This window comes from Giraffa tippelskirchi, chromosome X, assembly GCF_054371585.1.
Source record: "Giraffa tippelskirchi isolate mGirTip1 chromosome X, T2T-mGirTip1v1.2.pri, whole genome shotgun sequence".
NCBI lineage: Eukaryota > Metazoa > Chordata > Mammalia > Artiodactyla > Giraffidae > Giraffa > Giraffa tippelskirchi.
The window spans coordinates 23,588,064-23,600,849 of record NC_137289.1 but is presented as its reverse complement, the minus strand read 5'-3'; the positions used below and the strand labels follow the sequence as shown (position 1 = coordinate 23,600,849).

General features: G+C 38.3%; 1 protein-coding gene and 1 non-coding gene across 2 annotated transcripts; both read left to right on the top strand.

Moving 5' to 3' along the window:
- The first annotated feature begins 1,447 nt into the window (after window positions 1-1,447).
- Window positions 1,448-1,573, top strand: LOC145537312 (U6atac minor spliceosomal RNA). Its single transcript, XR_014076335.1, has one exon. It is a non-coding gene; the product is annotated as a U6atac minor spliceosomal RNA (small nuclear RNA).
- Window positions 1,574-11,249: 9,676 nt separating this feature from the next.
- On the top strand, window positions 11,250-12,022 carry LOC145536522 (coiled-coil domain-containing protein 169-like). Its single transcript, XM_081565915.1, has one exon. The coding sequence runs from the start codon at window positions 11,250-11,252 to the stop codon at window positions 11,889-11,891; it is 642 nt and encodes a 213-aa protein (XP_081422041.1). The 3' UTR covers window positions 11,892-12,022.
- The last annotated feature ends 764 nt before the right edge of the window (window positions 12,023-12,786 follow it).

Sequence of the window (12,786 nt, the reverse complement as noted above, 5' to 3'; positions counted from 1 at the left end):
AGGCAGCAAGGAATTGAGAGTGCAAAATTCTGGAGAATCTGCTGCTGCTGCTGCTAAGTCGCTTCAGTCGTGTCCGACTCTGTGCGACCCCATAGACGGCAGCCCACCAGGTTCTGCCGTCCCTGGGATTCTCCAGGCAAGAACACTGGAGTGGGTTGCCATTTCCTTCTCCATCTGGAGAATCTAGATAGAGAGAAATGAGCCAGACATCTGGCCGCATTTTTTCTTTTAGGGCATTTACCAGTCTGGAAGCTGTTAACTGAGAAGCTAATAACCCAAGCAGAAAACAGTGCAGAAAATAGTGGCTGGAAGTCTGAGAAGCTGAGCAGAAACTTCAGAGACATCATGGACCAGAGAGGGGTAAAAGAGGGGAGTGGAGAGGGGAGGACTAAGACTGGAGTTGAGCACCCATGAAGGAGGAGGAGCCCTGATAAACACCACAGAATTTCAGCTGATTCCCCCAAATAGCCATTACCTAGGGGTAAAAGGGAATGGGAAACCGATCAACCCTCATAACGACTGAATGTCAGTCTCAATCTCTAATCTAATTAAGATGATCCATCCCTACCTTGAGCGCTTGCCAGAGCAAAAAAAATAAATCCCTTGTTTACAACATCAAGAGTGAAGCCTGGTGTAAACTATGGACTGAGAATAAGCAGCTCAAAATGTGTTTTTGTCCCTAAAAGTAAAGAATTGCTCAAAGAAAGATGGGGAAACATCAGTAGGATACAGAAGTTCCCTAAAAGGGCTCCCACTGGCTAAATTTGAAAATTACAGTAAATAATGATAGTATTAGATTAAAACCCATTGAATAAAGTAAGAAATTGTGAGTTCATATTGACCTGAATGAATGAGTAAGTAGTTTGATTAGGAACTGGGGCTAAATAGATGTGTATAGCCCAGAAGATACCACCTTAATGTAATGAAAGATCAAAGCATCACTTCAGTGATATTCCTGCCAAAAAATTATAAACTAATATGATCATGAGGAAATATGAGATAAACCCAAGTTGTGGGATATTTTATGAAATAACCGGGACATTTACAAAATAATAATTCGCAAATGTCAAGGTCATGAAAGTCAAGGAAAGAGAGGAACTGTTGCAGGTTGAAGAACACTAAATAGACATGACCAAAAAAATGCAATGCTTTGTTCTGAATTGTATTCTTTGGCTATAAAGGATATTATTGGCAAAATCAGCAACTTGAACAGGATTTGAATACTGAATATTAATGATGTATCAATGTTAATTTTCTGATTTGATTGTTGTATTTAATTTTGTAAGAGAATGGTCTTTGCTTTCTTTGAAATACACATGGAAATATTTTGAAATCATATCAGTGACTTACACATAAAAGGTTCAGGGAAAAAAGTTTCTGTAGTGTACTTGAAACTTTTCTGTAGATTTGAGATTGTTTCAAATTTTTTTAAAAATGTCTGGGTTTAGTGTTGTATGAAAGGAGAGAAGGTTAGCACTCCCCTTGACAAGGATGGAAGAGGCTCTCGGGCCTGACAACACGCATACGGTTAAGGCATTGCCACCTACTTCGTGGCATCTAACCACTGTTTTTGGAAAGAGGAGCTGGGACCGCGGCACGCAGCACGGAGCAAAAGAAAGAGAAGGGGAGACAAGTGAACAGCGTATCTATATATTTATACAAACCTACATGGAAGATTCAGAGACTTATACTCACGTATTCATGCAGCTGCTGTGTCTGGGCCCTCCCAGCACACGCATGGTCCTTCCCCTGCCCCCCAGTCGCTGTCTCAGCTGCTCTCCCATAGTTGGTTATTTTTTATTTGGGGCAGTGGGCTTGTATGGGGAGGGGAGGGTGTTCTTCCCAACCTCAGGTCCCAACTGTCTTCATTCACATTGTTAACTCCACGTCCTCTTCTCCAATAAAACAAGTCAGTCAGGCGTGGTTATACATTAAAAAAAAATAAAAATAAAAATGTCTGGGTTTAAAAAAAAACAGTGAATTAAAATTCATGACATTAATTGCACATGACAATAACTCAACTTAAAAGGGAATGAAGTGACTTAAAATGTTGAAAGGTGCTTACAAGCAGTGGTAAAAGTACTAATTGCAGGTAGGCTTTAGTCAAGAATGCATGTTGTAATTTTTTAGGTTAACAACTAAAAGAGTAATAAAAGAAAGTGTTGCTAGGAGAGTGGCCAAGATGACAGAGTAGGAAAACCCCAAGTTCACCTCCTCCCACACGAAAATGACAGCTATTCACAGAGCAACTATTGATGAGAAAGACCTGAAGACTCATAGAAAAGATCTTCTAAAACTAAAGCTATAAAGAAGAAACCACAATGAGATGGGTAGGAGGGGTAGAGATGCAGCATAGAGGATAATAAGAATTGCAGAGGTTCTCCTAAAGGAGTGAAGGATCTGACCCCGACATCGGGCTCCCCAGTCCAACGGTCCTGCACTGAGAAGGCAATCCCCAGAACGTCTTGCTCTGAAGAAAAGCAGAGTTTAATTTCAGTAGAGCCAGAGAGCTGTTGGAAGTAGAGATTCTATTCATCCATAAAGGGCACAGGCAAAATATCATCGGTTCCGGGACCCAGGCAGAAGAAGTAATTTGAAAGAAGCCTGGGTGGGACCTACCTGCTGATCTTGGAGCACCTCCCGAAAAGGCAGGGGGCAGCTGCAGCTCACCCTGGGGACACAGACACTGATGGCAACTATTTAGGGGAGCTCATTCTATCGTAAGGACTCTAGTGCAGGCAAGACCCATTTGGGGATCCTCCCTCCAGCTTGTTACCAGCCTGTCAGAACCCAGTACTAGGACAACTCAGGCCAAGCAACTAGCTTGGCAGGGACATAGCCACATCCACCAGCAGGCCTGCTGGCTTAAGACCTCCTGAATCCACAGCTGCCACAGTACAGGATCCCATCCACCAGAGGACCCAGACACAGCCTTGCACACCAGTGCACCGGCCTAAGCTCTGAGACATCCAGGGCCCTGCAACCAGAGAACTTGTGATCCAGTTCAGTCTACCACTGGGCCAGCACTAGCCTTGGGACCAGCGTCACACAGTAGTGGGCAGGCACCAGCTCCAGGACCTCCTGGGCCTAGCCCCACCCACCAGCAGGTCGAACAACTCTGGGACCACTAGGACCATGCAGCCAGAAACCCTGGGACCAGCTCTACCCTCCAGTGAGCTAACACTAGTCCTAGGACACCCTGGGCTTCAGTCTTGCCCACCAGTGTACTGATGCCAGCTCTAGGGCACCTGGGCCTTGCAGCCAGAGACCCCAGGACCAGCTTTGCCCACCAGTAGACCAACACTCGACCTAAGACCTGATCTCACCCACCAATGGGCAGGTATCAGCCTCAAGACTACCACAACCATGCAGCCTGCCATGTCAGGAACTAGCCCAACCACAGAAGGCCTGAATACCAGCTCTGGGACAACTTGGGCCCCTCAGACAGTTGCTCTGGAATCTAGTCCCACACACAAGTGGGCTGACACTGGATCCAGGACACTTGGGGCCCTGCAGAAAGCCACCTCATGACCTGATGCCACCCACCCAAGGCTAGCAAGCCTTTGCACCAGGCACAGCAGTAACTAAACAGAGTGAGGGCAAACACATCTACCAGATCATGCATAATAGTATAGCTCAGCACAACAGAAGGACTCATGCAGCCCATACAAGAGGCATTCCTAGAGCATATAGCTCTGGTGAACAGAGAGGATTGTGCTGTTAGAACATATAGGATGCCTTCTACAAAAGGTCATTTATCCAAGGTCTGGAAGCATAACCAACTTACCAAATACATAGAGATAAAAACAGCAACTTAGGCAAAATGAGGCAACAGGGGAATATTTTCCAAATGAAAGAACAAGATAAAACCCCAGAAGAAGAACTAAGTGGCAGAATAAGCAATCTACCCAATAAAGAATTCAAGGCAATTGTTGTAAAGATGTTCAAAAACTCAGGAAAAGATTGGATGAACAGAATGAGAAGTTAGAAATTTTGACAAAGTGTTAGAAAATATAAAGAAGAGCCAAACAGAGATGAAGAATACAATAACTGAAATAAAATATACACTAGGAGGAATCCATGGTAGATTAGATGATACAGAGGTACGGATCACTAAGCTGGAAGACAAGAGTAGTGGAAATCATGGATGCTAAACAGAAAAAAAGAATAAAGAATAAAAAGAAATGAGGGCAGTTTAAGAGAATTCTGGGACAACATCAAGCATACTAATATTTGCATTATAAGGGTCCCAAAAGGAGAAGAGAGAGAGAAAGGGGCAGAAAGCATATTTGAAGGCATAGTAAACTAAAAATTTCCTTAACTTGGGAAAGAAGAGAGACATCCCAATACAGGAAGCATAGAGAGTCCTAAACAGAATCAAACCAAAGAGGACTATAGTATAATTACAGTATAATTAAAATGGCAAAAAAATTAAAGATAGGGACTATTAAAAACAGCAAGGAAAAAGCACAAATTATATACAAGGGAACTCTCACAAGGCTATCAACTGACTTTTCAGTAGAAACTCTGCAGGCAAGAAGGGAGTGGCATGATATATTTAAAGTGATGGAGGGGGAAAGCCTACAACCAAGAATACCCTACCTGGCAAGGCTTTCATTCAGACTTGCTAGAGAGATCACAAATTTGTCAGGGAAGCAAATGCTGAGTTCAGCATCATCAAACCAGCTTTATAAGAAAATTTAAAGGGACTTCTCTACAGGAAAAAGAAAAGACCACACTAGAAACATGAAAATTTTGAATGGAAAAATTTCATTGGTAAAGGCAAATATATAGTTAAAGGTAGAAAATCAACCATGTATAAAGGTATTAGGAAGGTATTAGACAAAGGTAATAAAATCATCTATATCCACAGCAAGTAATTAAGGAATACACAAAACAACAAACATGTAAAAAATGACATTAAAAATGTTAAATGGTGGAGGAGGATGGAGTAAAAATGCAGGAGTTAAAATGCATTTGAACTTAAGAAATCAGTAATTTAAAATTTTCATATATATATATGTGACACCAAAACCAAAGATGTCACAAAAACAGAAAATTGCAAGCCAATATAACTGATGAACATAGATGCAAATATTCCGAAATTTATTCCACGGGTGCAAGGATGGTTTAATATCCATAAATCAATTAATGTGATACACCATATTAACAAATTGAAGGAAAACATATGATCATCTTGATAGATATAGAAAAAGCTTTCAACAAAATTAAACATCAACTTATGATTAAAAAAATAAAAATCAAAAATAAACAACTCTCTTGGGCTTCCCTGGTGGCTCAGTGGTAAAGAATCCACCTGCCAATGCAGGAGACTCAGGTTCGATCCCTGATCTGAGACGATCCCACATGCCGTGAGCAACTAAGGCTGTGTCCCACAACTATTGAAGCTGTGCTCTAGAGATTGGGAGCCACAACTACTGAGCCCATATGCTGCAACTACCAAAGCCTGAGTGCCCTATAGGCCCTGCTCCACAATAAGAGAAACTACTGCACTGAGAAATTTGCACACTTCAGCTAGAGAGTAGCCCCTGCTGTCCACAACTAGAGAAAAGCTTGTGCAGCAAGAAGGACCCAGCACAGAAAAAAATAAAGTATATTCGGCTAAAAAAAAAAAAAAAAACTCGCAACAAAGAAGGTATAGAGGGAACATACCTCAGCATAATAAAGGCCATGTATGACCAACCCACAGCTAACATTATACTCAACAGTGAAAAGCTGAAAGCATTTCCTCTAAGATCAGGAACAAGACAAGGATGTCCATTCTCATCACTTTTATTCAACATAATATTGGAAGGCCTAGCCATAGCAAACAAGAAAAAGAAATAAAAGGAGTCTAAATTGGGAAAGAAGAACTAAAACTGTCACTGTCTTCAGATGACATGATACTACACATAGAAATCCTAAAGATGCCACCAATAAACTACTAGAATTCATGATGAACTTAGTAAAGTTGCAAGATACAAAATTAATGCACAGAAATCTGAGACATTTCTATACACTAACAACAAATAATCAGAGAGAGAAATTAAGAAAACAATTCCATTTACAATTGCATCAAAAAGAATAAGATACCTGCAATAAACCTACCTAAAGAGGTAAAAGAACTGTACTTGGAAAAGTATAAGGTACTGGTGAAAGAAATTGAAGAGGACTCAAATGAATGGAAAGATGTACTATGCTCATAGATTGGAAGAATTAATATTATCAAAATGATCATATTAGCCAAGGCAACCTACAGATTCAATGTAATCCCTATCAAATACCAACGACAATTTTCACAGAAGCAGAACAAATAATTCTAAAATTTTTATGGAAACAAAAATTACCCTGGATAGACAAAACAACTTTAAGAAAGAATAACAAAACTGGAGGTATGACGGTCCCTAATTTCAAACTATACAACAGTTACAGTCAACAAAGCAGTATGATACTAGTACAAAACAGACACACAAATCAATGGAATAGAATAGAGTGCCCAGAAATGAACCCACACTTATATGGGCAATTAATCTACAATATAGGAGGCAAGAATATACAATAGGGAAAAAAACAACCTCTTCAGTAACTGGTATTGGGAAAACTGGACAGCTACATGCTAAGGAATCAAACTGGACTACTTTCTCACACCATATGAAAAAATTAATTCACAACAGTTTAAGACTTAAATGTAAGACCTTAAACCATAAAACTTCTTTTTTTTTTTTACCATAAAACTTCTTAAACAAAAAAGGCAGTAAGCTCTTTGACATCAGTCTTAGTAATTTTTTTTTGAGTATATTTCCTCAGGCAAGGGAAACAAAAGCAAAAATAAACAAATGGGACTACATCAAACTGAAGGTTTTTGCATAGTGAAGGAAACTATCAAGCAGCAAAGGCCACCTACTGAATGGGAGAAGATATTTTCAAACAATATATCAGATAAAGGGTTAATATCCAAAACATACAAAGAATTAATGTAACTCAACATCAAAAAAACAAACAACCTGATTAAAAAATAGGTAGAGGATCTGAGTAAACATTTTTGCAAAGAAGACATACAGATGGCCAGCAAGCACATGAAAAGACACTCACTATCACCAGTCACCATGCGTGCATGGGTGCTCAGTCACTTCAGTCATATTCAACTCTTTGTGACCCCATGGACTATAGCCTGCCAGGCTCCTCTGTCCATGGGATTTCTGAGGCAAGAATACTGGAATGAGTTGCCATTTCCTTCTCCAGGGAATTTTCCTGACCCAGCGATCGAACCTGTGTCTCCTGCATTGGCAGGCGGATTCCTTACCACTGAGCCACCTGGGAAGTCCTCACTAATCACTGGGGAAATGCTAATTAAAATCACAAAGAAATAACACCTCACACCTGTCAGAATGGCTTTTATCAAAAAAGACAACAAATACCAAGTGTTGCCAAGGTCATGGAGAAAAGGAAACCTTTTTGCACTGTTGATGGGAATGTAAATTGGGGAAGCCATTATAGAAAATAGTATGGAAATTCCTCAAAAAACTAAAAGTAGAACTACCATACAATCCAGTAATTCCACTTCTGGGTATTTATCTGATGAAAACAAAAACATTAATTAGGAAAGATCTATGCACCCTTATGTTCATTGTGGCATTATTTAAAATAGCCAAGACACAGAAGCAACCTAACTGTGCATTGATAGATGAATGGATACAGAAGATGTGGGATGTATATATATATACACACACATACAATGGAGTGTTACTCAGCCAAGAAAAGAATTAAATCTTGCCATTTACAACAATATGGATGGACCTAGAGGGTATTATGGGCTTCCTTGCTGGCTCAGTGGTAAAGAACCTGCCTGCCAATGCAAGAGCCGCAGGTTCAATCCCTGTTTCAGCAAGATCCCCTGGAGATGGAAATGGCAACCCATTTCAGTATTCTTGCCTGGGAAATCCCATGGACAGAGGATCCTGGTGAGCTACAATCCATGGGGTTGCAAAAGAGTCGTACATAATGCAGCAACTAAACAACAAGAGAGTATTATGCTAAGTGAAATGTCAGACAGAGAAAGACAGACAAATATTGTATAATTTCACTTATCTGTCAAATATAAAAAAACAAAATACATAAACAAACATACCAAAACAGAAACAGTAATAGATACAGAGAACAAACAAGTTGTTACCAGAGGGGAGAGGGATGGGAGGAGAAAAGAAATAGGTGATGGAAATTAAGAGGTACAAACTTCCATCTGCAAAATAAAGGTCATAGTATGATATGTACAGTGTGAAGAATACAGTCAATAACTCTAATATCTTTGTATGGTGACATATCATATCAATAACTAGACTTATCTTGGTGATCATTTTGAAATGTACCAAAATAGTGAATCACTATGTTGTGTAACAGGCAGTAACACAGTGTAGTAGGCCAATTATGCTTCAAAAACAAACTCATAGAAAAAAGAGGTCAAATTTGTGGTTACCAGAGGCAAGGGGTGGGGAAAGAAGGAATTGGATAAAGGCAGTCAAAAAGTACAAGCTCTCAGCTGTAAGATAAATAGGCACTAGGGATGTAATATCAACATGATAAATATAATTAGCATTGCTGTATGTACAAAAGTTCATTAACAGTGAATCCTCAGAGTTCTTATCACACACACAAAAAACTGTTTTTCTAATTCTTTAATTTTGTATCTATATGAGATAATTGATGTTCAATAAATTTATTGTGATAATAATTTCATGATGTATGTAAGTCAAATCATTATGCTGTATACCTTAAACTTATACAGTCCTATGTATCCATTGTATCTCAATAAAACTGGAAGAAAAATATTTAATGGTTAAGAAAAAGAATGTATTACTAGTAAACTAAAAGATGGAAACTAGAATAATAAAAAACACATTATACTTAGTGACTCACTTTAAAATAATAGAGTATGGGAAGGGAAAAAATAGTAACTTTACTGTGGAGTAACCTAACAGGCACCACTTTAGTCAAGGTTAATGTGACCAATGATAAGTCATGTTGATAACATGTACCCTTTGATATGATGTGATTAGAAAGGAATTTCATCTCTGAGGTATTCTTTCCCAAAGCCCAATATCCCAATCTAATCATGAGAAAAACATCAGAGAAAGCCAAACTGAAGGATATTTTACTTAATATATGACAAATTCTGCTCAAAATTGTTAAGGTCATGAAAAACAAAGACCGAAAAACTGTCACCAATTAGAGGAGATTAAGAAGACAGGATAACTAAGTGCAATGTGGTAGTGATGATCAGATCCTGAAGCAGATAAAGAACATGAATGGAAAAACTAGTGAAATAAGAACATCTGAAGTTTAGTTAACAATGCTATTTTAAAAGTTTCAACAAATGATAGCATTACAGGAATTTGAAACTGAGTGAAGGGTGTATGGAAACTTTCTGTATTACTTTGCCACTTTTCTGTGAATCGAAAATTATTCCAAAATTAAAAGTTTATTTAAAAGAAACTTCATAAATCCAAAAGTAGACAAGAAAAGGAAAAAAAGGAAACAACAGATATGACAGACAAGAAACAAACAGAAGGATGGCAGACATAAACTTTAATGTGTCAATAATTATAGTAATTGGATTAATATTCCAATTAAAAATATAGTTCAATTTATGAAAATCAGCCACATGTTGCTTGCAAGAAACACATTTTATTTTCAAGAAATACATTTTAAATGACATGATACAAAATGGTCAAAAATAAACAAATAACAAAACAATATCATCCAAACAACAAATCAGGATAACTATGTGAATATCAGACAGAATAGAGTTTAAGGGAACTGGCATTATAAACAGGGACTTTCCATAATGACAGAAGATTTGATTCAATATGAAATGATAGCAATCTTAAATTTACATGTACCCTAAATAACAGAGTCAGAAAATATATAAAAAGTGACAGAACTAAAAGAAGAAATTTCAAAAATTCACAATCAGATTGGGAGATTCATACACATCTCCCCCATTAATTGGCATAAAAGGCAAATAAAAAACAGTTAAGCATATAGAAGATTGAACAACATGATCAATCAACTTGACCTGACAAATATACAATCTTACTGGCTCAAAGTGTTTAAACAAAATCTTGGACCAATAGTTGGCTGACCACTAAACTATGGTAACCCAAGGATTAACTCCAGGTATCTAGGCTTAAAAATGAGAACAAGGGAAAAAAGAAATTAAAAATAAGAACTATAATTTTTAAAAAACAACTGAGCACAGATTGCAGTTCTCACACACTACAGGAGAAATAGACACTACATAATTAGTCCAAGCACATCACTAAACAAAAACAAAAAATTAAAATTAAAAAACAATGAAACAAGAAGCAGCCCTTACATGGAAAAAAAAAGAAGCTTATATAAATTGTCTCTAAGAGGGCCTAGGTGACAGATTTAGTACATAAAGACTTCAAATTGTTGTCATTGTTGTTGTTTAGTTGTTCAGTCGTGTCTGACTCTTTGGGACCCCATGGATTGTACCCTTCCATGCTCCTCTGTCCATGGGATTTCCCAGGCAAGAATAGTGGAGTGGGTTGCCATGTCCTCCTCCAGGGGATCTTCCTGACCCAGGGATTGAACCTGTGTCTCCATGGGGTCACAAGAGTCGCAAAAGAGTTGGACACAACTTAGTGACTAAACAACAACAACAGCAATCTAACAAACAGAAAGTGAAAAGAATGAAGAGAATTGAAGAACCTCAAGGGCCACTGAGACACCATCGAACACACAACATATGCATGATGGAAGTTCCAAAAGAGGAGTGGAGAAAAAAGGAACATAAAAAGTATTTGAAGAAACATTGGATGAAAACTTCTCAGATTTCAAAGATTACACATCCAAGAAGCTCAATGAATTCCGAGTAACACAAACTCAAAGATATTTACAGCTAGAGATCATAGAAAAACTACTGAAACCCCAAGCCAAAGAGAGAAGCCCGAAAACAGCGAGAAGAAAATTATAGGCCATATATAAAGAAACCACAATAAAATTAACAGCTGATTTCTAATCAGAAACAGTGGAGACAAGAAGGCAGTCTTATGACATATTCAAAGTGCTAAGGGAAAGAAATTCAACCTAGGATTCTAAGAATCAGTTCACCATAGCAACAGCTCATGACAACACTTTGTCCTCCCTAGCTTCCTAGTGTCCCTTCAAGTCTTCTGCTGTAGGCTGTGCTGAAGGGAATGGTGTGGGAGAGCTCTTGAGCTGACACTATGGGGGACGGAGGAGGTGATAACTTCGAAGGTATGAGCACTGACCACCTTAAACTGGAGTTATTGGAAGAAATCCATATGAAAGACTTAGTGCAAATCTCAATACTTGACATAAGACAAAAGATAGTGGAACTGGAAGACAAACTCAATTCTAACCATGAAGGCAGTGAATGGAAAACCCGTTATGAGGCACAACTTGAACTGAATGATCAACTAGAAAAGCAAATTGCTAGTCTCAGAGAGAAAATGGAAAAAATCCGTGGAAATCCTTCAGATAGACTATCTTCTATTCGTGTCTATGAGCGGATGTCAGTGGAATCATTAAGTACATTACTTAAACAGCTAGAAAAAGAAAAAAGGAGCCTTGAAAATCAAGTGAGAGAGTATGCACTTAGACTGGAACGAGAATCAAAGGCTTACCACAAGGTGAAGGATGAACGTCGTATGTATCTAGCTAAAATGTCTCAGCCCTCTGGCTCACACCACTCTTCTAAAAGACAACCAGTGAATCTGCGTAGAATGAAAGAGAATCCAGTGAAAACAGGAAGATATAATCCTGCTAATCAGAAGATGGTAAATGCCAAGAGAGGACCAGCAAAAAAGATTACAAGATCAAATCACCTTCCAAAACTCAATCCATGATTCCAGAAATGGATGGATTTCCCTATTTCTTCCCTTTTTTCATTTGTAATATTCAAACTGTGAAGTTACTGTTGGACACATTTTTCAGGGAATGAGATAGATAAGAAAGCTATTAAACCTCTTTAAGCTCCTCTTCCAGTAGTGTGTTCTTTTGTTTACCTGAAAGAAATTTTCTTAGTAATTTAGTCTAGTTTCAAATATTATTTTAGAAAGTAATTTTAGTGACCCTAAAATATGTAGTAGCAGTGTTTGTGATTCATAAAATATCCTAGGAAACCTGAATGCTGTTATCTTACACTTGATTTTAATAATATATCCCTTATCTACTCTGATACTAATATTGTTATTGTATTTGGTTTCTAGTTGGCTGTTAGCTTAAAAATGTGAGTTCATCAAAACTGTGTGCTAATTTAGGCTATATCATGCTCATTTTTTAAATCCAAGGTTTAAGCAAAGCTACAAACCAAACACATTTTAAGCTTTGACTTGAAGCATCATGATATTGTGGAAATAGTCTCCAACCAGGAGTCAGCTTGGCTATAGTCCCCTTCTGCTATAAATTTATGAGAACTTGGGGAAGTCTCTTCACATCATCTTTATTTTTTTTGTGACCCTACGGACTATAGCCCACCAGGCTTTTCTGTCCATGGAATTCTCCAGGCAAGAATAGAATGGGTTGCCATTTCATTCTCCAGGGGACCTTCCTGACCCAGGGATCAAACCCAGGTCTCCTGCATTGCAAGCAGACTCTACCAACTGAGCCACCAGGGAAGCCATAGTCCCCTTCTGCTATAAACTTATGAGAACTTGAGTAAGTTCTTTATTCACCTCGTCTTTATTTTCCACACTGTAAAATAAATGAAGCAAACTATGCAACTTCTAAGGCTTCTCACCA